Source organism: Dama dama, chromosome 13, assembly GCF_033118175.1.
Source record: "Dama dama isolate Ldn47 chromosome 13, ASM3311817v1, whole genome shotgun sequence".
In the NCBI taxonomy this organism is placed as follows: Eukaryota; Metazoa; Chordata; class Mammalia; order Artiodactyla; family Cervidae; genus Dama; species Dama dama.
In genome coordinates this window covers 65,381,518-65,405,999 of record NC_083693.1, presented here as the reverse complement: position 1 = coordinate 65,405,999, position 24,482 = coordinate 65,381,518, and the positions used below count along the sequence as shown (strand labels likewise).

At 38.2% G+C, this 24,482-nt stretch overlaps 1 protein-coding gene across 2 annotated transcripts in view; it reads right to left on the bottom strand.

Annotated features, from left to right (window-relative positions):
- The window catches only part of UNC79 (unc-79 homolog, NALCN channel complex subunit), a 212,596-nt gene that overhangs the window by 144,034 nt on the left and 44,080 nt on the right, over positions 1-24,482 (bottom strand). For both annotated transcript variants that reach the window (XM_061159335.1, XM_061159336.1), the window contains exons 6-12: positions 20,256-20,320; positions 15,085-15,173; positions 14,426-14,466; positions 11,872-11,900; positions 4,816-5,045; positions 2,789-2,960; positions 1,001-1,231 (exon numbers count right to left, since the gene is read on the bottom strand). In XM_061159335.1, the coding sequence (XP_061015318.1) occupies positions 1,001-1,231; positions 2,789-2,960; positions 4,816-5,045; positions 11,872-11,900; positions 14,426-14,466; positions 15,085-15,173; positions 20,256-20,320 (857 nt within the window). The remainder of the gene's footprint in view (positions 1-1,000; positions 1,232-2,788; positions 2,961-4,815; positions 5,046-11,871; positions 11,901-14,425; positions 14,467-15,084; positions 15,174-20,255; positions 20,321-24,482) is intronic.

Here is a 24,482-nt window from a genome sequence, read left to right as displayed (position 1 = left end):
TCAACTAAAGCTTAGACTCTGTCCATCTCTGCCCCAGTTCTATGCTGAATTCTCCTCTGCTCAAGCCCCTTCATGAATATGCATGTATCCTTAGCCTAAAAAGGTCTCCAATTTTGCTGTTGAGAGATACTGCCTTGGGAAAGATCCCTGGTGTTCTCCTTACTGCAAGTATTAATAAGAAATCCTTCTTTCTCCTGACCTTTGCTGTGGTTGTATCTTTTAGCTCAACAACCACCAAGAAGTAAACCCAGGTTTTAAGTAACAATAGTGCTTCTCTCCAAGTCTGCCTCTCCAACAAGGTCCAAGCTGTAGGTCTTGATGAAAAAAATGAGTATTTTATAGCAGGACAAGGAAATTTTAAACATAAAAATTCTTCTCTGCTCATTTAGGCCTCCTCCTTCCCCTTTAGTACATGTTGTGCAATTGCATTAACCAGACTTCCTTAGGAGATAACATTCCTTCTTAATTGCATCAAGCCTCACAACTGCTTGGAAAATAACTTTCCTTCTTATCTTGTAAGAGGCCATGATGACCCGTGACCCACTCAGTTCAGTTCAGTTCAGTCGTTCACTCATGTCTGACTCTTTGTGACCCCATGGACAGCAGCACTACTCACTTAGTATGTGTAGATCTGGATTGTGTTAACTCTCAATAATACATCACTTGACATAAAACCCTTTGTCTCAAAATTTTACATATCTGTGCTTTGGCTTCCAAAAGACGGAACAATCCTCAGAGCTTTCTCAAAGACTATCTCTTGGGTTATAATCCTCAGGTTGGCTCAAGTAATACTTCCCCTTTCTTTTTTTTTTAAACTTTTCATTTTTTTATTGGGGTATAGCTAATTAGCAATGTTATTAATTTAGTTAGTTAGATAGTTTCAGGTGACCAGCAAAGGGACTCATTCATACATATACACGTATCCATTCTCCCCTCCATTTCTTTCCTAGATCAATTATTGATTAATTTTTTTTAATTTTTATTGACAGCCTCCACTTACCCGAGCAAATTCCATCGGTTTGGGAAGAAGGCACATGACCATGACATCAAAGCGAACATCACATACTGTCTTCAACCACTTGGTGACAAACTGAGGCTTCAGCTTTTCCACCAAACTTCCAACTTCATCATCCATCATATATGCTGTGGAATGAAACCACTGAAACACCATGGCCACGAGCCTGGCCAAGCTTTCCGTAGGAGTATTCTCACTGGGCGTGCAGAGGCTCACCTGGAAATAGATTAAATTCTCCTTCAGCCTCAGTACATAATATGTTTGTTTAAAGACAAAAACAAAAAAAAGAAAAGATGTCCCTGATAATCTATTTGAAATAGGCAGTTATAAATAAATGATGGAGGACCACTTATCCTGGAAACTATGTTCTTCTCTACAGAGAGATGAACTGCAACAACTTCCCCTCAAGACCGCACCTCCTACTAAGCTTTTTCACCTAAAAGAAATCAATTACATATTCTGTACTAGGTATATACTTTTAAAAAGTTAAGTCTACAAGGTGAAATTTCATAAATACCTTCAGTGCAAAAATTATGTGTATATATATATATTTCAGTTCCAAAATGATCAGATATACCAAGAATTTCCTAGCAGTAATAATTCTGAAACCTTAGAGCACCACGCCTCAGTTCACCACATTACAAATAGACTTTTCAAAACTGTTCACCATTTGCTCATTAATCTTTTATTAAGCATTGAAGTAGGGTTCAGGAATATAAAAAATAAATAACACATTATCTTTGCCTCAATGAGTTCACAATAGTAGTCAGTATGTCATTAGATAATAAGTTCTAGGAGTGAGACATGCAAAATCAATAATTAAACCCCAATTTGATAAAGCGAAACAAAGCAAAAAATATATGAAAGCACAAAACAGACGTATCACTATGGAGATAGTGACACTTAATCTATTTCTCCAACGGGCAAAAAAAGAAAAGTCTGCTTCTCTGCAGAACTGTCAAATTCAGCATTCTTGGAACTTTGGATCTGTATGTTTGATCTTTCCTAAATGAATACTTCAATTGAATCAGTCAATAGGAGTCAAATTCCCTGCACTGGTTTGGCTATAATTTTTCTGGCTGTGTTGCACACTTGCCATAAATACACAAAAAAATCCACAGTGACTGAACTTTCAAACAAAATATTACGTCAGTAGGAGGTGAATGATCTGTAAATTATATTGAATCCAATATTTCAAAATATACACTAGGAACTTACCCACTTGTTTCTTGTCAAAACACACATTTCCAACAGTTTAGAATCTGGCACAAAAGATTCCAACACCTGGCTATTCATTAGAATCAACAAGGGATCTTTTTAAAAAGTTCCCAAGATTCTGGGATGGAATCTGGGCAATGACATCTTTTAAAAGCCTTCACAGGTAAATCCAATGGGCAGTCACTGTCCTAGAGTATAGACTTTCTATGCTAAGGTTGGGTTCTCAGAGGGCTCAGTGGTAAAGAATCCGCCTGCCACTGCAGGAGACACAAGAGAAGTGGGGTTCGATCCCTGAGTCGGGAAGATCCCCCGGAGAAGGAAATGGTAATCCACTCCAGTACTCCTGCCAGGAAAATTCTATGGATAGAGGAGATTGGTGGGCTCCAGTCCCTGGGGGACATGACTGAGCACACACACACTGGTGGTAGTGAATGCTAAGGTTAATTTTTCACCATTTACTATTTACTTCCCTAAAATGAACAGAAGAAACTCATCATCAGGGCAATGTTGGATTAAAACATAAGATATTAGATAGTAGTTAATTTCTTTTCTTACTAAGAACCATATTCCAAATTGACTGAGTAGCCGCTGGTCGTGTTTATCATCATCCTTGTTGTCAAAGTCAGTGTTATCCAGGGAGTGGTGGGAAGAGGAGAGGCCCAGCTGCCGCCGGCGATTAAGCTCATGTTCCCGCTGCTCAGCATGGAACTCGGCTTCTTTCAACAAGCTGCAGAAGAGCAGAGATTTCGAGTGAGACTGCCCAAAAACATACTCAAGATTATGATCCTATTCAAAGCAATTACTTCACAAGTTCTCAAGCATCACTCATTGTTCTCCTTTAAATTGGAAGGAGCCTCATGTCCTTGTTATTTTCTACTCCATCCCCATCTCAAAGATGTATAAACTGAGGCACAAAGAGGCTACTTCCTCCCATCAATAACAGTCAACCAGAACTGATGCCTTCTGGCTTCAAGTTCACCAGTCATCCCACTAGAAGACAATGCTTCTCCTATATCCAATATGAAGCTATGAAAGAAAAAAGTGAAAGTGAAAGTCATTCAGTCATGCCAGATTCTTGGCAACCCGATGGACTATACAGTCCACAGAATTCTCCAGGCCAGAATACTGGAGTGAGTAGCCTTTCCCTTCTCCAGGGGATCTTCCCAACCCAGGGATCGAACCCAGGTCTCCTGCATTGCAGGTGGATTCTTGACCAGCCACAAGGGAAGTCCCATATGAAGCTATGTGGACTTCAAATGCATGATCAAGGACAATTTGAGGAACTGATACTCAAATGGAAAAACATTTAATATCTAGAATTCAAAGACCTGACAGTGAGCAAGAAAGATTCCTTTTTCAATTTTCTAAACAGGGGACAATTTTAAAAAATAATACACAATGTTGGCAAGAGCGTAGCAAAAACTATCATGATGTATGAAATTCATATACACTCTTTGAAAATCAGTTTGGTAATGTATCAAGTGTCCTTAAAATATTCATACCCTTTGACCCAGTCAGTCACATCTGGCCATCTATCCTAAATAAAAAATACAGGAATGGCACTATACACAAAATAGTTATCAGAGTTATTTATAACAGTAAAAATAATGGAAGAAATTGAAGTGTCTAATGGTGGAGGAAAATAATCCAGATAAATATTATGTACGCACTAAAAATGATAAATGTGGAAACTACACAACATGGAGAAGAGCTAATGGTATAATGTTACATCAAAAAGAACGTGGATATACTGTGATTGCAATTATATAAGTAAAATAAGCATTTGAATAAAACTAGAAGAACATATGCAAAAAAAAAAACAACTGATGATGATGACAGCAGTATTGTTGTTTTTTTCTTCTCTGTCCAAACTTTCTGCATTGTTTTATTTAGCAAACATTTATTGCACTTTCACATGTGTCGGCCACTGGGATAAGAGAAACAGAAGACTTAGTCCTTATCTTTAAAACATACATTCTCATATTGTTTCTTTATCTTTAAAAATCTTGTCTCATTGAACAGTATACAAAAAGGGAACAAGTCTAGAGGTTATCACTTGTAAAGCTCCCTTTTTTCACGTGATAGAAAAAGCCAGCTACTTGCAGGATCTGGTCCATCTTACTCTACAGCTTTCTGGTTTACTCCAATACAGAATTATCTAGAGTTTTCCCACCCTTTGCTGCTACAGTCAAGTCTGGGACACCTCTATCCCACCCCTTCTCTCTGACTAGCACCTCCTCTCCATTCCCTGAGAGCCCCATCTCTGTGTTGTCACTGTGCTCACCACTTTGGCTGGCAAATTCATGCTTCTGTTTTTATAGAAGCACGGGTAACTTGAAGGCAGAGACCATATTTCACTTTCTTCTGTCTTCCAGTGCCTACCACATGCCTGGCACATAACTGGCATTCCATAAAAATACTTGTTGAATGAGTGAATTAAAACATCATCACTGCAACATTGTGGAAAGTGAGCTGTCTGGCTGAGGGCTCTTGAAGTTGAATTAAATGTGCACATCTCAGTGGGGAAAGGGTGGCTCAGAGAGAAGGCAGTTTTCAGGGAAAACTACGAACAACCCTGTTACCTAATCACAGCCTCCACGGCACAGACAAGCTCCTCAGCGCCACATTCCCGGGTGTTGATGGGTGGAGGGGAGGTCTGATAGAGGTGGGTCTCTGAGGCGGCCCCCACTTCGTTACTGTGGTGATTTGAGTGGCATCGCTTGCAGTACCGAACAGGCCTGTTTCCATGACGACCACAGCACCCTGCTGAAAAGCAGGTGACCACCGCTCTTCTAACATGGGAACTGCAGTTCTAGAAGGAGAAGAGTGAAGTCAATTAAAAGTCATCACTGAGCTAAGTCGGGCTAATAACTGGAACAAACAGAAATTTCTAGGGCCACTAGAAGAGGCAGGACTTTCCTGAAGTGTCACCGGTTTCCAAAATGCAGCTCATCTCTAACCAGTTAGATTTCAGTCGTAGTTAAAAATTAAGGTGAAAAGTGGTTTCTATTTGTGTTGAATGGTAGAAACTCTCTAAATATGCATGAAACTGTGTTAAAAAGTCCTCTCTAGCGTGACCTCAGCCATGTGGCATGGCGAGGGGGTGCTTCCTAGATTATTTCAAGTTAGTGTTTCAAGAGCTTTCAGCAGAAATATTTTTTAAAAAATGAAAACTGTTGTCCAGAGAAAGCATAGCACAGCACATCAGGGTAGGAAATGAATAATTTTAAACCCTAAAATAAACTTTCAAAATTATTTTATCCCTCTCCTGAAGAGCACATTTCCATCACAGCTCATCTGTCCTTGATGCATTCAAGGACAGGTGGAAAGCTGTACTGTGCTCAGCTGATGGCCCAGAAGCTGGCTTGCCCATCCCCACCAGCACTCTTTCTTTCAAGACCTAAAGAATATGTCAGTTGACACATGTATATGGAATTTAGAAAGGTGATAACGATAACCCTATATGCAGAACAGAAAAAGAGACACAGAAATACAGAACAGACTTTTGAACTTTGTGGGAGAATGTGAGGGTGGGATATTTCAAAAGAACAGCATGTATACTATCTATGGTGAAACAGATCACCAGCCCAGGTGGGATGCACGAGACAAGTGCTCCGGCCTGGTGCACTGGGAAGACCCAGAGGAATCGGGTGGAGAGGGAGGTGGGAGGGGGGATCGGGATGGGGAATACGTGTAAATCTATGGCTGATTCATATCAATGTATGACAAAACCCACTGGAAAAAAATAATAATAATAATAAAAAAAAAAAGAAAAAAAAAAGAAAAACTGGCAAAAAAAAAAAAAGAATATGTCAGTTGATAACATGGGAACGTCAAAGCCCAGTAGTAACCATGCATAGACGCAGCTGTTGAACATCAGCTACAGAAAAAGAATCAACAGATGAAGTGTGAAAAATGGTGCAGTGTAAGAGAGATATCCAGAGTTCAGGGCAGTTTATTATCAGAGCTGCCCTTACAGGAAGCAGAGGGGCGAGGCAGCACCCAAGCCCACATCAAGTCACCTGAGGAGCAGTCAAGAAATATCCTTGACCTCTCCATAAAAGTGTGCCCAAGCCTGTTAGAGATGCCACCACCGCACACTCAAGAGCTGGTGTCAGAGAGCATTTCACCCTTTTGATAGAGCCTGTTAAGATGGAAAACACTGAAGAGGAATACGATTATATGTATATGTATAACTGAATCACTTGAATGTCCACAGGAAACTAACAGAACATTGTAAATCAACTATTATCCAATAACATTTTTTTAAAAATATGGAATCAGAGAAATAGTACCCTAAGCCATTATGAACTCAGGGCTTGGAGAAGATTGGAGAACCTTCTATGACAGATACCTTGGGGGAACAGAAAAAAGAAGAAAGCAAGTACAAAACCTACATCCAGACGTTGACCATGTGTTGAATTGCCTAACAGAAAAATCATTTCAAAGTAAGGCTTGTTCCACTTCGATTTTAGCACAAGGCTTTGGATACAAGTGCTGGGAAATCTCATTTTCTGAACAGGACTCAGGTCAATAAATCATAAAAGCAAGTTGAAATTTTTATGATCTTTTTTCCCCTTTTATTAATGTTTTTAAAATTATTTGTTAAAATGCAATGTATTTCTTCCGCACCAAGGCCTGCGTCTTCTTCAATATCCAAGTCAGTCCTGACTTCTCCACGTGAGGTATATTTCTTGCTTTGTGCTCTTTCTTTCTCTTTGACATACTAAGTTTCATTCTGGAAGCACATGAATCCTTACCGGTTTGGGGCTTCTCCAAACCAAACCAAACCACATCACTAGCAGCATGGTTTATGTCAGAGTATATTGTTAGCATTTATTTCTTCCTTTTGGTTGTAATTAGTCTTTGTTCCTCTGGGATTCCCACTGTTACATAAACAATAGAATGTGGATATGGGTTTAGTGTGGAGAAGGAAATGGCAACCCACTCCAGTATTCTTGCCTGGAAAATCCCATGAACAAAAGAGCCTGGAGGGCTACAGTCCTTGGGGTCGCAAAGAGTCAGACATGACTGAGACACTAACAAACAGAACAGATGGGTTTAGTGGGTAGTTATTAGCTATAATAAAGTCCTGATGTTTAAGACCTACAATCTCCTATCTTATGCCCTGGTCACAAATTATTTACATTCTTTCCACATGCAAATTCCTAGCCGAAGGTTCAAGGTGGTCTCATTTAAATTAAGTCCAGCGGTGGTTGAGGCTCTTTGGGTTTGATTCCTCAGATAGACTACCATGTGCCCTGAACCTAGATGGGTTGTGCCGGCTTGAACCAAGAAAACACGGCAGAGTGATACTTGTACGACTGCCAAGGCAATTTCTAAAACGACATGCCGCTTCCACCTTGCGGTCTGAGAAAGTTCTCTCTTCAGAAGCTTCCTCATCAGGATACTCTTCTCAAGATTCTGTCATGGCCCAGGCATATGGAGAGGTAGTAAGTCTCTACTCAACAGGGCTGGCTAAGTCCAGCCTTCAAGTCACCCCATCCCAGAGCCTTAACATATGATCTAGATGCCACTAGATAATTTCAGCCCCTAGCTATTCAAGTCTCTCCAGTGTGTGCATGCATGCTCAGTCACTAAGTCGTGTCTAACTCTTTGTGACCCCATGGACGGTAGTCCACCAGGTTCCTCTGTCCATGGGATTTCCCAAGCAAGAATACTGGAGTGGGTTGCCATTTCCTCCTCCAAGAGACCTTCCAAACCACATCTCCTGCATTGGCAGGTGGATTTTTTTTAACAATGATCCACCTGGGAAGCTGCTAGTTTTCCCAAATGAGGCCCTAAATATCATCAAGCAGAGATAGGCTGTGGACTGTGCCCTGCCCAAATCCCTGACCCTCAGAATCTAAAAGCATAATTAAGCAGTTGTTGTTTCATTCTGCTACATTTTGAGTGATTCCTTAGGTAGCATCTGGGTATACTGCATACATTAGTATCTGGAATATAAACTTAAAGTCAACCTAACCTGCTTTATCACCACGTACCATCTATTCTAAATAATATCAGTGATAAAAATACTTTGCCCCTAAATAACCTTTGGTTGGTCAAAGTTCTAAACAATTGCTATGGTTCCTACTAAGCTTTTTCAATTTTTTTTTTTTTTTTAGTTGAAGTGAGAGTTGGACAATAAAGAAGGCCGAACACCAAAGAATCGATGGTTTTAAGCTGTGGTGTTGGAGAAGACTCTTGAGGGTCCCTTGGACTGCAAGGACATCAAACCAGTCATTCTTAAAGAAAACAAATCTTGAATATTCATTAGAAGGACTAATGCTGAAGCTGAAGCTCCAATACTTCGACTACCTGATGCAAAGAGTCGACTCACTGGAAAAGACCCTAATGCTGGGAAAGACAGAAGGCAAGAGGAAAAGGGGATGACAAAGAGATGGCTGGATGGCATCACTGAGTTTGAGCAAATCTCCAGGAAATGATGAAGGACAGGGAAGCCTGGCGTGCTGCAGTCCATCACAAAGAATCAAACACAACTGAACAACAACAATAGTTGATTTACAACATTGTGTTAATTTCTGTACAGCACCTACTAAGTTTAAATAGGGCTTCGCTGGTGGCTCAGATGGTAAAGAATCTGCCTGCAATGTGGGAAACCCGGGGTAATATATTTCCAAGCCACAGACAGTCCTCAACGCTGTGAACTCAGCTACATGCATTCATTTCAAAAATAAACCAGAGAGATTTCTCTTGAGTTCAGATTCAGCTGGGTATGTTTTCATATGTTCACTCACACCACTCTGTTTCACTTCTTGGAATTTTTTCTCATAATTTTATTTATTTATTGGCTACACTGGGTCTTCGTTGCTTTGTGCAGGCTTTCTCTAGTTGCAGTGCGTGGGCTTCTCATTGTAGTGGCTTCTCTTGTTGAGAAGCTTCAGTAGCTGCAGCATGTGGGCTCAGGAATTATGGTCTACAGACTTAGTTGCTCCATGGCATGTGGAATCTTCCCAGACCAGGGATCAAATCTTCCCAGACCAGTGGATTCTTATCCACTGTACCACCAGAGAAATCCTCACTGCTTAGAATTTTAAACATAAATAAGTAATTCCAAGTGGTGTCATAGAATAACAAAAATGAAATTAAGAAAAGTCTGTTTCTTGATGCTTATTTGACATAATCTTTTTTTTACTGTAATATAGTTGATTTACAATGTATTTGATACAATCTTGACATTTATTTCAAACCTACAATTCAAATGTACAATATCTAGTACTGAAAGAGGTAAAGACACAAGCTTTGCCCAAAGCAAGCTTGAAACATTATGATCTATTATGAACCAAATAAAAGTTCTCAAAATGAACTTTCATATAAAATACATTTATTAAAGAATAAGTAATAAAATGTGCTAACTTTAAGCTTATTACCGAAAATAATTTTGTCACATAAATGAGGAGAGTGTTAAAAAATGATCCATTGTGGGTGTCAAATATGTTAGGTATACCACCAAAGCCAGGAAATGTCAATTTAGAAAATAAAACTGTTTCTCATCCTAGTCTCTCCCAGCTTGTAAAAGATTCTCAAAGTAAGAAATAGCCTCAGGATAAAAATGAAATCAAAAGTATGGTGAATGACTATGATCCTTTGTTAAAACTTCCAAAAGATATAAGGTGATGCCCAGTTGAGCGTCTCAGCTAGACTATAGCTTCTAATAATGTTAAGGGCAGACTGAAATGCCCACAATATAAAAGGAACTGTCTCAGAAAGAATTACAGACGTGGCTTTGAGGGCATTGAACTCCAATGAGATTCACAGAAAATCCGCAAAGTTTTAAAGAAAGGCATACTAGTAAAAGCACCACCAGCAGACTAAAAGGGACACACACATTGTGACACAAAGAGAGGTCTATGGAACCCCATTTCTACACGCAGGAGGCAGACTGAGAGAGTTACTCAGTTGCAACATGGGTTATTTCTTATTAAAAAGGAAACATGTCAGAGAGTGGAGGAAAGACCCCAGGACAGAAATGAATTAGGAAACTACTCCCGGGAAGCAAAATCAGATGCTAATCAAGACATATATGCTATCCCTGGAGACTGAAAAACTGCTGACGTGTTCATGGCTGGAGTTGCTATAGACTAGTAACAGCTATCTGCTTGCCCTTCCTCTTTTTGAACAGAGGTCTATTGCCGTCATCCTATCCCTGTCTCACCATTTTGTGTTGGGTATGTAGAGGTCACATAACTTGCTTTTTAATTCACCAGTCTCTGGTTCAAGAAAATTTGCACCTGGAGGGTTTCATCAGTGAGCAGACCAGATGCGGATCACAAGACAATGGACTTGAAGCCTGAAGCCATAAGGGGGTTAGACTTTTGCAGGTCTTGTAAGGTGGTAAGAATATTTGTCATACAGAAAGAATGTAAGTAATTATGTCCAGAAGGTGAATTGTGGTAGATTAAATATGGTCACAAAATTCTTGCTGCTCCTTCTCTAAAAGAGGAGGAGTCAATTTGCCCACTTGTTTAAACTGCACTGTGCTTTGGACTTGCTTTGATCAATGGAATGCAGCAGAAGTGATGCTGGGCTACCACTGAGCTTCAGTCTCAAAAGGCCTTGCAGCCTCCTCTCTCACTTTCTCAGAACACTCAAACCTTGAGAACAAATCCAGCCTAGACTCCTGGAAGATGAGACACCTAATGGAAAGAGGGAGGGCCAGACACCCCAGTCATCCCAACCATTCCAGCCATCTCAGTTGAGGCTCCAGATATGTGAGTAAAGTCATCTGGGACCAGCTAATTGCCAGCAAATCCACTAACTGACTGCAAATACCTGAGTGAGCCTAGAAGTTTATCAAGAGAACTTTTTAGGTGAGTGTAGGCAGGGCAGCTGATCCACAAAATTGTGATCAAATGTTTGCTGTTCTAAGTTAACACATTTTAGGATAGTTTATTACATGGCAATAGAAAACTGAAACAGCCTTCCAAAGGTATCCACTCATAACCAACTCCCAAAAAGTTTAAATGACATGTACATGGTCTCATAGCTAGATGGGAAGACAGCTGACCAGAATCCAAATATCTCAATCAACCAGTCCAGAGTTCTTTGTATGACATCATTCTACCTTCTCTTGTACCTCTCAACTAGAACAACAAAATAAAATGGAAATAGCTCAGGGAAAGTGTCATGAACAGTGGCTATTTGAAGGTAGAATCTTTAACTAGAGATATCATTCCCCTCACATATAAATATGTATTTTCCATATATATATTTGGTCTGGTTATGTTTTTGACACACAAGTGTTGGACCACTTGCACTCCACTTCCAAACAATAAAGATTTTTAGCAAACAAGATCATCATTTACCAAAATTAAGTTGCATTGTCATTCACTTTGGTATTCAGATTTCTACCCCAGAGTTACACATATGCTTTTATTTCATATTATTTTTCAAAAACACTGTGCATATGATGGGTAAGCAAAAGCAGAAATGGAAATAGAGATCATCGAGACATAGCAATCTTGCATGCTGAATAATTTCCTTTCCCCCTTCACAAATACAGTGACATGTACGTACTGGGAAACCATGGTGCAGAAATGAGACAGATGTCAATGAATGAATTTACATACAAACACAGCAAATCATGCCTCACCACACAGATGGTTTGCTCTTACCTTCTTCTGACATATAGCAGATATTTCAGCTGTAAGGGGAAGGTACACAAAATATCAACAAAAAAGAGAGCCCGTTTTAAATAAGGGCAGCCACGAAGAAGAGTAAAAACAAGCTTAGTAACACAACCTCCAGATTTGGCCAAAACACCTTTCTCCTTTGTCTCATGAATTGTCATCTACTCATTCTTAATGAGATTAAAAATACCTGTGTGCTGCAAATACTTTACCTATACTTAGAAATAATTCAACCTTCTCAGATATGACTTAGAATTCAGATCAAATAATTTTAATCTCACCCAGTCATTTGACAGAGAACAAAATTGAGGGTTATAGGAGTTCTTCAGGATCATACAGACTATCAAAGGTAGAGACCAATCAATCCAGAAATGTCTCTGGATTCCCTGTCTACTGCTCTTCCATTATGCTATGACACTGAGTTGATGTGATAAAGTTTCACCATGGAGATGATTTGCTATATCAGAATTGTAGGGAAAAAACTTAATAACTTAAATGAATTAGACTCAAATTATCAACTAACATCAGTCTTTAACTAGTGCAAAACCAGTTGCAGGCTTATTAAGAGAAAATATCTTTCAAACCCATGGATAGGTCAGTTGGAGTAAGGCTGTCAAACTACCTTAGTACTTAAGGATTAAGTTTAATAAATGGATAAAACTCTTTTTAGTAGGCATACCAACTATCTCCAAGAAAATTAGTGGTTGATAAAACTTGAAAATAATTTTTCTAAGAATCTGTTAACATTTCCCCTGAAATAGTAAGTGCTCAAAAAATAAATTAAACCATTGCTAATAGTCTATATCACAACTTACTAACAAAATCAAAGGTAAATGTCTCCCAAACTCCATCTGGAAATTATGAATTAGTGAATGCCAAATCAATGAGATTAACAACTCAGTTTTTAAAACAGATTTTGTTTAATTAATGGTTATTTAACAGTTTGATATCCTGGCATTTATCTTAAGCTGAGGTTAGTGGGTCATCTCTCTGGATAAGTAATGAAAAGTTATGATCAATTTTCTTCAACAGATGAATATTATCTGGAGAGGACCAGAATTCAGCAACATATCTATACAACAAGTCCCCTGCTGCACATTTTATTCTGAGAGTGCATTTGTAAGTCCAATTTGTTCATCATGTCCAACAAAGTTAGCCTAGGTACTCAACTAACACAATCAGCTGTATATACCACTGCTTTTATGCTTGCTTCCAGACATTCTGGGCTTGAAATAAAGATACTGTACTATTGTACTCTATATAATACAGTACTATACAGTGAAGTACACAAAAATACAATCACTTGTGGAGGACGCACGCACCCAAGACATTCCAGACATGTGAACTAACTTATGAGATCGGACATGCGAACACAAGTTTGCATCTCTGAAAGCTCACAACTGGAAGGGTTGTATGTAGGGGGACTTAACTGTATTTAAAATGTAATTTAGAACCGGACTATGGGTTTTACCTCAGAGCACTGGAAGTTCACTTGCAAGGTAGCCTAATTTAAGAGGGGAAAAGTTACCTTTACCCATGTAAACCCAAATCTTTTTACAGATATTCTTATATAAATTTTTAAATGTCTCTTTGGAGGATATAGAGGCTGACATTATTGATCCATTTTACAAATGCAGAGCACTCATTAAATAATTTATTTCTTAAGGTTGAGATAATCTAATATTGAGTTAAGCTATAAAGAAACAATGTATAATTATCGTCAAGCAAATTCCTTTAGTTTTTTAAAAAAAAAACTGAAATTAGTTAACATAAAGTGTTTACATGTAAATTCTTTCATGTAAGTTCTTCTATTATCTACCTCTGAAGTTAAAGATCAATTTCCTCCCGCGTGTCTGATCTATACTCAGTATGCCCCCAGCTTTTTCCACCTTTCATCTTTCTTCTGCTTTCCTGAGTATTTTTCCTGGTCATTTCAGCCTGCAGTTAGGTGACTGGGATATCTGCCTCCCCACACATAGAGAAATGTTCTGTCTTCCACCTGCTAGCTTACCAGGCATAGCTTTCAGAACTCTAACAAACTGCAAGCATTACAATCTCATCTTTTCACTGAGATGGGCCAGATATATTTATTTATCCCCATTTTACTGAAGGAGAAACTGACACTCAAAATGATTCAATGATTTTCCCTAAAAACACAGAGCTAGTAACAGTGGCAGAAGAAAGACCTATTATTCAATGCTCTTCTCACTGATGTTTTTTATTCTCGTTCTGGCCTGGCACAGCAAGCATATCATTGGCAACACAGAAAATCCCTTAAGACAGAATTCAGCTTTGGTTATACAGAATCCTGATTCCAACACCTACCCTTAATTTTGGTAGAAGTAATACTTCTTCCCTTAATATTCATGTGTGGGTATATTACAACCAAGACATTGATACAATGCTTCATATAAATGAATATTCATAGCAAATAATACTTTGGTTGCTGTCTTTGTAAAATAAAAACAGTACAAAAGGAGACAAATCAACTATACCATCACAATTACTTATTATTCATCCTTCCTGAAGTAAACCATACCTTGCGGCAGAAGAACATCAATCAGCCATTCACTGTGGTCCCTATAAAGAACAATAGAATCCATTTTTGAGCCTTTCTGCAATGTTACCCTTCCACATGAATGTTTATAAGCTGCACGCTATTGTTAAAACACTTCTAAAAGAAAGGACATGTAATTAAGAGCACTATCCTAATAAACTTCTAAAATGTCTAATGCATTCCAGTTAAATTATAAATTATAGGCATTTCATCATATTCAGTTATCTTTAAATGATATTTTCCAGATGCTAATTAAGTCAACCAAAATACGCATGATTTGTAGAAAGCTGAGTGTGATTCTGTGAAACTAACAAGCACAGAAAACTCATATGAATTTTATGTCACGTTTGAAAACCACAGCTTTCTTTTCTTTTTCACTGTGGCCTTTTTAACAGGGTCATTTGAAAATCGGAGCTGCTTTATTAAGTGGAATTGCTTTCTTTTGTCACATGGATAGAAATACTGAAACATTTCAAAGCTGATGTCTTTTCAAATGAAAGTTTGCTATATATTAAATATCTGACAAGCTAACCTTTAAAAAACTGAGAGGCTAATGGGAAATGAGAGTAACGTAATCAATATAAGACGAAGTGATTATTCTTCTCAGCATAGCCCAATTAGATTGCCTTTTTTGTACCTACCCTGCAATCCGCTGGCTGCATTCTTCACAGAGATACAACGGGGGTGGTTTATCACCCAAAGCTACAGACAAGGAGGGGTCTATACACATCTGAAACACAGGAAAAGACAGAATGAACTCTCTTGCCCCATTTATCACGTCCCGTATGTCAAGGACACAAATGTTTCAGTAACAGATTTTTGAAAGCAAAGCAGAATAAACATTTTTTAGTAAAACCCATTCAACCTAAAACTGTTTTTCCAATACAGCGATTTAAATGTGACTAGTGTGGTTTTTCATTTCTCCTGTTATTTGCAATGCAAGAAACAAGTAGTGTCAAGAAATGCACCCTCATTCTACAAAGATAAAAAGTCATCTCATTCAGTGGCTGTTCAAATTGCTTCTGTATTACTCACCCAGTAATTCCCTCTGTAATGTGGTAAACACAGTAATCTCTCTTTGGGAATAGGAAAATGCATTATTAAGATTTAAAAATCATAACTGTTAGTGGAATGCTGGCAGTAGAGAATTTTGCTTCTCAATAGACCTCATTCAGAAAATTTAGCATTAAATCTAACATTGAGTGATTCCCTTTTCTTACTCCGGAATCTAAAATCTAGATATCCAACTTTCACTTTCGGGTGTTTTTTTTTTTTTTGTCCACATATGATCTGTAGTTTGTTTAACTGTATAGTATTCTGTTCAATTATTTATGGCTATTTTCATTAGCCTAAGTACAAAGATGAAAAGTGTTCATGTTAAGTGATCACTAGGATATTTCAAATACTTGGATGTTTTAAATCAAATGGACAAAATATTCGAAGACAAACTGGATTTTGTACTTTGCATCAGTCTAAATGTTTATGACATACCAAAGAAATTTTGAATTCTGTTCCTGCCCTTCAAGAAATAATCAATCCATGCTATAGCTAAGTATGTAGTTAACATACCTAGGACACAAATTCTTCTAAAACTTCACTCTGCCTTTTCTTTAGTTTTTGTTGCTTTTCTTTTTTTTTCCACCGATTTAAAGGGACAAGTGAACTGAACTTATAACCCAAACAGCTTGTCATTTAAAGTTAAAACCCTTAGGAGTTTCAATGGTTGGGGAAGCAAGGGTTAGAATTTAAATAATTATACCATCAAAATCTGTAAATTATATATTCCCTGGTGCTAAAGGCCCAGTGTGAAAATTTTCCTTAGGTAAGATTCATGCTTCCTTTGATGCAACGAATAACCACTTTTTGGCATGTCAAATCAGGGACTGGTAAACCTTCTGCATATGGCCAAAGGGTAATTTCAGGTTTTGTGGGTCATACATTCGCTGTCACAACTACTCAACCCTGCTGTTGTAATAGCAGCCAGAGACAATGAATAAGCAAATGAGCATAGCTGTGTTCCAATAAAACTTTATTTGCAAAAACAGGCAGCAGGTCAGATTTGGCTGAGAGCCATAGCCATAGCCATTGCTGACTCCTGTGTAAGGCAATTATCTGGGATCCAAATATTTCACAAGGTGATATTTCAAGTAGGACCAAGTAAAACCAAAGAGCAGAGTGTGATATAATCGACTATATTTCCAACATACTTTCCTTTTAGAATCTATCATAACTTTTGGCTCTTGTTCTTACTTTTTTGCAACCTATTGCAAAAAAAAAATAGATAATATTTTTTCTATTTGGCAAATTATTATGTAACCGGGCTTCCCTGGTGGCTCAGTTGGTAAAGAATCCGCCTGCAATGTGGGAGATCTGGGTTCAATCCGGGGGTTGAGAAGATCCCCTGGAGAAGAGAAAGGAAGATCCCCACTCCAGTATTCTAGCCTGGAGAATTCCATGGACTGTATAGTCCATGGGGTCGCAAAGAGTCGGACATGACTGAACAACTTTCACTGTTATGTAACCAAGCAGGACCTGATGGGGCCTTCCGGAGACAGACACCTCCCCCAATTCTTCTGCTGTAGCTCCTCTCTGAAGTTACCCAGATAACAGTATCTGATGAACATTTCTCAGGTTGTTTTATAGATACTAAAACCACCACCAAATGGAAGAAGTTTATTTGATGATCATGAGTATGTAGCCCCAGATGTACTGTGCCTAAGGATTGATGATGTTAACCCCTGTGACACTGCTGTGTTACCCCACCTTCACCCAGTCGGAGAATTGTGTCGAGCTGACCACAGACCCTGAGATCGCCTCCGGCTCCCTCACCTCACTTGGCCTTTGAAAATGCTTTGCTGTTTCAGCACTACCTGTCCCAGACTATTTGTATGGCACATTACAATAAGTGTTGCACTTGCCTTCACCACAACCTGGTATCAGTAGTTTTAGCTTTACTGCATGCAGGTGGGGCAACCCAAGTTTAGTTTGGTAACAATTGCTGCCTAGTGTTATGCCTCTCTGTTATGGAGATACTGGGTTTTTTGTGAAGATAAATCCCCGAGGTTTTCCCAAATACCCTATATGGACCTGTTCTTCAGTATAATTAATTTACTGTCATTTCTATTGTCATTGATACTTTGGTTAGACAAAGATATTTTTTCATTCCACTCACCCCAAAAAACTCCTAGGATGTTATAACTATAAATAGTTAATTAGCTAGTTGATCTCTGACATGTTAAATGAATTAACATAACCCATAACTAGATTTGTGGCTAGTACTGTCAATCCCATTCTACTCTGAACAGATCCGTTTACAACCATATTAATGTGTTCATATCTGACTGATCTGTTACATTTAAAAATAGTTATTTTCTGTCTATAAATATAATACATGCCCAAGGCAGAGGCTTCAGAAAATGGAGAAAAGGAAGGAAGAAAATTTAAATAACTCATTAACTCTCCATCTCAATGCAGTTGCTAGTACCATTTTAATGAGCATTATCAGTTGGTTTTCACTGTGAATGTGAATATAAAATCCTTATACCTAATTTTTAAGCTAAATAGGCATCATACTGTGTAATTTCATAATTCTCTTCTCATTTAACATTACTCTATAAGCTTCTGAATTTGGGGTAACTTGAGCTATTGTCATATGCTCATATCTCCGTGGATTTGGGGAATGCTCATATCACAAAGAAAGAGCAACCCTGAGCCAGACCTGTGGTAAAACCAGCCCCAGCACAGGAAGTGTCAGTAAGAATGTTACCTCTCTGGGAAGTGTAGAGCAAAAATGCAAGAGGAAGTTCTTTAGGAAAACTTGGGTTGAGAAAGGAAACTTTTGCGGATGAGAAAAAGTTTTTAGAACTAGACAGAGGTGGTGGTTGCATAACATAGTGAATGTGGTAAATGCCACTGAATTGTCCACTTTAAAACAGTTAGTTTTATGCTATGTGAATTCTACCTCTATTTTAAAAGTGACAGAAGGTAGAATGGTTTGGCTTATTTTGGAGGACTGGCTATAAGGAACAGCCTGTGAGAAAATTGAGGCTGGTCCAGAGGACAGGACTGGACTGTTTGCCTAGAAGAGAGGGAGAATTTCTAATTCATGATGATTTCTGTGGGAAGGAAGGCAAAAACCATTTCTAATCAGAATGCAGCCTGACATAAAATCCAGTAAAAATAACTGGAAAATTAGACAGATTTTCTGTTGATGTCTGGGTAAACCAAAAGAGGGCATTGTGACTCAGGCAGAAAGAAGAAAAGACAGATACAGAAACCAGGGGAACCGTGAAAGTCTCACCATTGTGAAGAATTAAGCTGAGCTCTGTGAATAACATTCGAACTCATCTGTGTTTAGCTCAAAATGTGAACCCCAAACATCTATGGACGTTTGCGGAAAGATGCACATAGCGGAATGGGAGAGGACTATGCTGCCATTGTTGGGTTACCCTCACCTGCTCTTTCTCAGCATGCAAGTGTTAGTTGCTCAGTCATGTCCAACTCTTTGCAACCCCAGGAACTGCAGCCTGCCAGGTTTCTCTGTCCGCGGGATTCTCTAGGCAAGAATACTGGAGTGGGTTGCCATTCCCTTCTCCAGGAGATCTTCCCAACCCAGGACTCAAACTCGAGTCTCCTGCACTGCAGGCAGATTCTTTACCGTCTGAGCCACCAGGAAGCATAAATTCATCCAATTTGCTTTCATCAAAAGAAAAGATAAAGCATAATAACACAAAGATGTTCTTTGTTGGTAAGATATGTCTAGATGACGATGTGATGACTGGCACTCCTTTTCCACCTTTGGTGTATGAAACACATACTTTATTTCATTTATATTTTTGTGGTTCCATTCATACTTTTTATATCTCATTTTACCTTTTCTACTCTGTTTCTATAAAATGATAATGTTATTTTTCTATTATTTGGTAATCTTCACAGCCTACCTATCTACCTATCTATAGAACAAGGGAGGCAAACTCCAATGACAACAGGTTCTAAAAAGTAACTTGAACTTTAGTCACTTGGCCTAATTCCCACTTGTCGTAATATAAAACTTAACCTTTGCAAATCCGGACACAGATCTCTCTATCCAACTGTTGTATCTGACAAATATATCATAAATAATTTTGTTAAGTGATGTGATCATTTTTCTTAATATTCAACTTCAAAGATTCAGGGTCATAATAGGACAGAACCAATTTGATGTTTTAGAAAAAGAATAAGGCTGAGAGTCAAGGTACCTGGTTCAGGCTGTGTGACCTTAGGAGAGTTACTTGACCTTTCTAAACCACTGTTCCCTTACCTCTACTGTAATTTTCTGTGTGTTTGCTATCCAACAACCTCTCAGTCATTTCAACAAAAGTCACATTTGTGAATTGAGCTCAGACTTCACAAATTTATCTATTTTTGCCGTATGACTTTGAATTCACATAATAGTACACTAGACCACTCATAATTTGTAGCAAACACATCAAAACAGGGCAAAGTACATCTCTTTGAGTTTAATAGCCCAAATAGAAACCAGTCAAGGACGATGTGTTTCACCAGGATTACTCTGGTGACTATCCCAGTTTCCGACAGCACTTGGCTATGAACTCAGAGCCAAATTTGCAGACACCACTATGTATTGCTCTGTCTTGAACCAACCCACCAAAATACAGTCAGATCAAAGCAGAGTATACTAATCTGAGACTACCACAGAAAATAGGCTTCTGCTTTATAGAAAAGGATGCAATCTCCCTTTCATTTAGGAATTTGCTCCTGATAATTTCACTACTGACAATACAATATTGCCCCAGGTCTGGTAAAACAGTACCTTCACGGCTGGTTTGTTAATTGCATTGTGGCATTCGATGTGCTGGCAGTGGATGGGGTTCCAAGCTGTAAATCAAAGCATAGCTGATGAGCATTTCTCACCGAAAGTATTTGTGCCCTGAGTAAAAAAAATTCTTTTTTCACTACTTTTCCTTTTCCTAAATAGAACCATCACCAGGTTTTCTAAAATAATTATTTTTTTAATCTATGAAGTATTTTCTAATTTAGCAAACACATCACAACTCCATCCATTTTCCCATTGGCAAGATAAGCTAGTGCAAGGTGGCATACCCAAAAACCGTAATATTACTTCATGATGATACCATAATATGACTACATGATGATATGCCTAGTAAATTTTTAGAAGTTTTTACATTTATGGTTTCACTTGATCCTCCAAACAACTCTGTGGGATAGATACAGCAGATTATTAACCTCACTTTATGTGTAAGTTAAAATTTAAAAGGTTAGGTTGCTATGGTCACAGAGTTAGTAAGTGACAAGCTGCAACTAGGACACATATCTCCTGGTTCTCAAAACTCTGTTCTTTTCACTATAGCATACTAGGCTAAACAGCCTAGATTGTTGGCACCAAGAAGTTTTCATATTCATAATAACTGCTACAAGTGGATATGTCACCATTCCATTTCCCACCCCATCCCCATAAAATGTGGAGACTGAAAAGATGAGTTTCTTGCCCACATGAAATGCACCTCTTTCACATGTTGTACTTGCTAAATCACTTTAGTCATGCCCAACTCTTTGCAACCCTATGGACCATAGCCCACCAGGGCCCTCTGTCCATGGAATTCTCCAGGCAAGAATACTGGAGTGGGTTGTCATGCCCTCCAGGGGCTCTTCCCAACCCAGGGATCAAACTGACTCTCACACATTACCCACAGTCTAAACCTCTGCTAGTTTGTTCATACCCAACTCCTCAACACAGTACACACACAGAGTGAAGACAAGAACCAAGAGAACTGAGACAGATCAGAACAAGAATTACAATTACTTATCATCATCCAGAAGATTCTATAGCCCAAAGCACTTAGTTAACAATATTCCACCATAAAAAAGTCATAGGATTACATGTTTGAAAGTAGGACATTTTTGTAAATTGCCGTATTCTAGACCTCAGATATGCAGATGATACTACTCTAATGGCGGAAATCAATGAGGAACTAAAGAACTTCTTGATGAAGGTGAAACAGGAGAGTGAAAAATTTGGCTTAAAACTCAACATTCAGAAAACTAAGATCACGGCATATGGTCCTATCACTTCATGGCAAATAGATGGGGAAACAATGGAAACAGTGTCAGACTTTATTTTCTTGGGCTCCAAAATCACTGCAGATGGTGACTTCAGCCAAGCTCCTTGTAAGAAAAACTATGACCAACCTAGACAGCATATTAAAAAGCAGAGACATTACTTTGCCAACACAGGTCCATCTAGTCAAAGCTATGGTTTTTCCAGTAGTCATGTATGGATGTGAGAGTTGGACTATAAAGAAAGCTGAGCGCCAAAGAAATGATGCTTTTGAACTGTGGCACTGATTAAGACTCTTGAGAGTCCCTTGAACTGCAAGGAGATCAAACCAGTCAGTCGTAAAGGAAATCAGTCCTGAATATTCATTGGAAAGACTGATGTGGAAGCTGAAGCTGCAATACTTTGGCCACCTGATGCGAAGAACTGACTCATTAGTAAAGACCCTAATGCCACGAAAGATTGAAGGTGGGAGGAGAACGGGACGGCAGAGGATGAGATGGTTGGATGGCATCACCAACTCAATGGACATTAGTTTGAGTAAGCTCTGGGAGTTAATGATGGACAGGGAAGCCTGGCATGCTGCAGTCCATGGGTTTGCAAAGAGTCAGACATGACTGAGCAACTGAACTGAACTGAATGGCAGAAAGTGAAGAGGAACTAAAGAGCCTCTCGATGAGGGTGAAAGAGGAGAGTGAAAAAGCTGGTTTAAAACTCAACATTAAAAAAATAAGATCATGGCATCTGGTCCCATCACTCATGGCAAATAAATGGAGGAAAAGTGGAAACAGTGGCATATTTTATTTTCTTGAGCTCCAAAATCACTGCAAATGGTGACTGCAGCCATGAAATTAAAAGACACTTGCTCCGTGGAAGAAAACCTATGGCAAACCTAGACAGTGTACTAAAATGCAGACACATCACTTTGCTGACAAAGTCTGTATAGGCAAAGCTATGGTTTTTCCAGTAGTCATATATGGATGTGAGAGTTGGAACATAAAGAAGGCTGAGCACTGAAGAAGTGATGCTTTCTAATTGTGGTACTGGAAAAGACTCTTGAGAGTCCCCTGGACAACAAGGAGATCAAACCAGTCAATCTTGAAAGAAAGCAAAACCGAATATTCATTGGAAAGACTGATGCTGAAGCTGAAGCTCCAGTACTTTGACCACGCGATGTGAAGAGCCAACTCATTGGGGAAGACCTTGATACCTGGGAAAAATTGAGGGCAGCAGGAGAAGTGGGTGACAGAGGATGGTATGTTTGGATGGCATTACCAACTCAATGGACATGAGTTTGAGCAACCTCTGGATGATAGTGAAGGAAAGAGAAGCCTGGCATGCTGCAGTCCATGGGGTTGCAAAGAACTGGACACAACTTAGCGACTGAAAAATATTTGAAAAGAAACTAAAAGGATGGGAAGGAGGAAATGAAAGTGCACAGGGCTTTTATATTACATGCAAACTAGTATAATATTATTTGAAGGTAGACTATGAAGTTAAAGGTGCATATTGCAATTGAAGAATTGTAAAGTAATTCTTTTTTTAAAAACGCAATAGCTAACAATTCAAAGAGAGAAAAACGGAACAGTAAAAACAAATCCAAAAGAAGGCAAGATATCCAAAAGGAACAAAGAATAGATGCAACAAATAGAAAACAAACACAAGATAACAGATATAAGCCTAATAATAGCTATAATTACATTAAGTATACATAGCCTAAACAATAAATACATTAAAAGACAAAGATTGTCAAATAGGATTTAAATTTCTCAAAATGCATGACCCAAATATATGCTGCCTAAGAGAAACACACTTGAAATATAAAAAGAGATAAGTTAAAGTTGATGAGAGAAAAACTGTTATGATTCAAATGCTAATCATAATAAAGCTGGAATGTCTATATAAATATCAGACAAGTAGACTTCAAGACAAAGAATATTACTGGGAACAAAGAACGATATTTCACATTGATGAAAAGGTCAATTCATCAAGATAACAAAACAACCATAAATATGAGTGCGTCTAATGACAGAGCTTCAAATTATATAAAGCAAAACTGACAGAGCTTAGAGAAGAAATAAGTCCATAATTAGTGTTGTAAATTTCAACAGTCCTCTCTCAGTAATTGATGAAACAAGCAGACAAAAAAAATCAGTAAAAATAGAAGACTTGAACAACATTCTCAACAACTTGACTTAATTGATAATGATGGAATTCTCCACTCAACAACTGGAACAGACACTATGTCTAGGAGACATGTACTAAGGGCACAGGCAGCATTTACTAAGACAATATTCTCATCCATAAAGTAAGCCTCAACAATTTAAACGGAGTGATAAAATAAACTGCGTTCTCTGACCTCAATAGAATTAAACTAGAAATAAATAACAAAAAGATATCTAGAATATAACCAAATATTTGTACATTTAAAAAAGCTTACTTCTAATCAATCCATAAATCAAAGAGAAATTATTCGTTTCTGAAATACAATGAAAGCACAGCATTTTGAATTTGTAGGCTGCAATTAAAGCAATGCTTAAAGGGAAATTTTTAGCTTTAAATTCTTGCACTGAAAAATTTTAAAGGTCCAAAATAAACGATTGATACTTCTATTTAATAAGATACTAAAAGAACGAATTCAATCCAATATTAGTAGAAGGAAGAAAATAACAAAGATAGAAGTACAAATCAATAAAACAGAACAAAAACCAACAGAAAATCATAAAACAAATGCTGTGGTTTTTCTTGGAAAGTTCAATAAAATTGAAAAGCCCCTAGGTAGACTGATGAATTAAGAAATATAAAGAAACAAACTATCAATGTCAGGAATGAAAGTAGGACATCACTGCAGATACTAGACACATGCCAATAAATTACATGAGTTGGATGAAATGCTCACATTCATCACAAAATTCAACTCAATAAAAAGTAGACAGTTAAATACCCCATTCTATTCAATTGAAT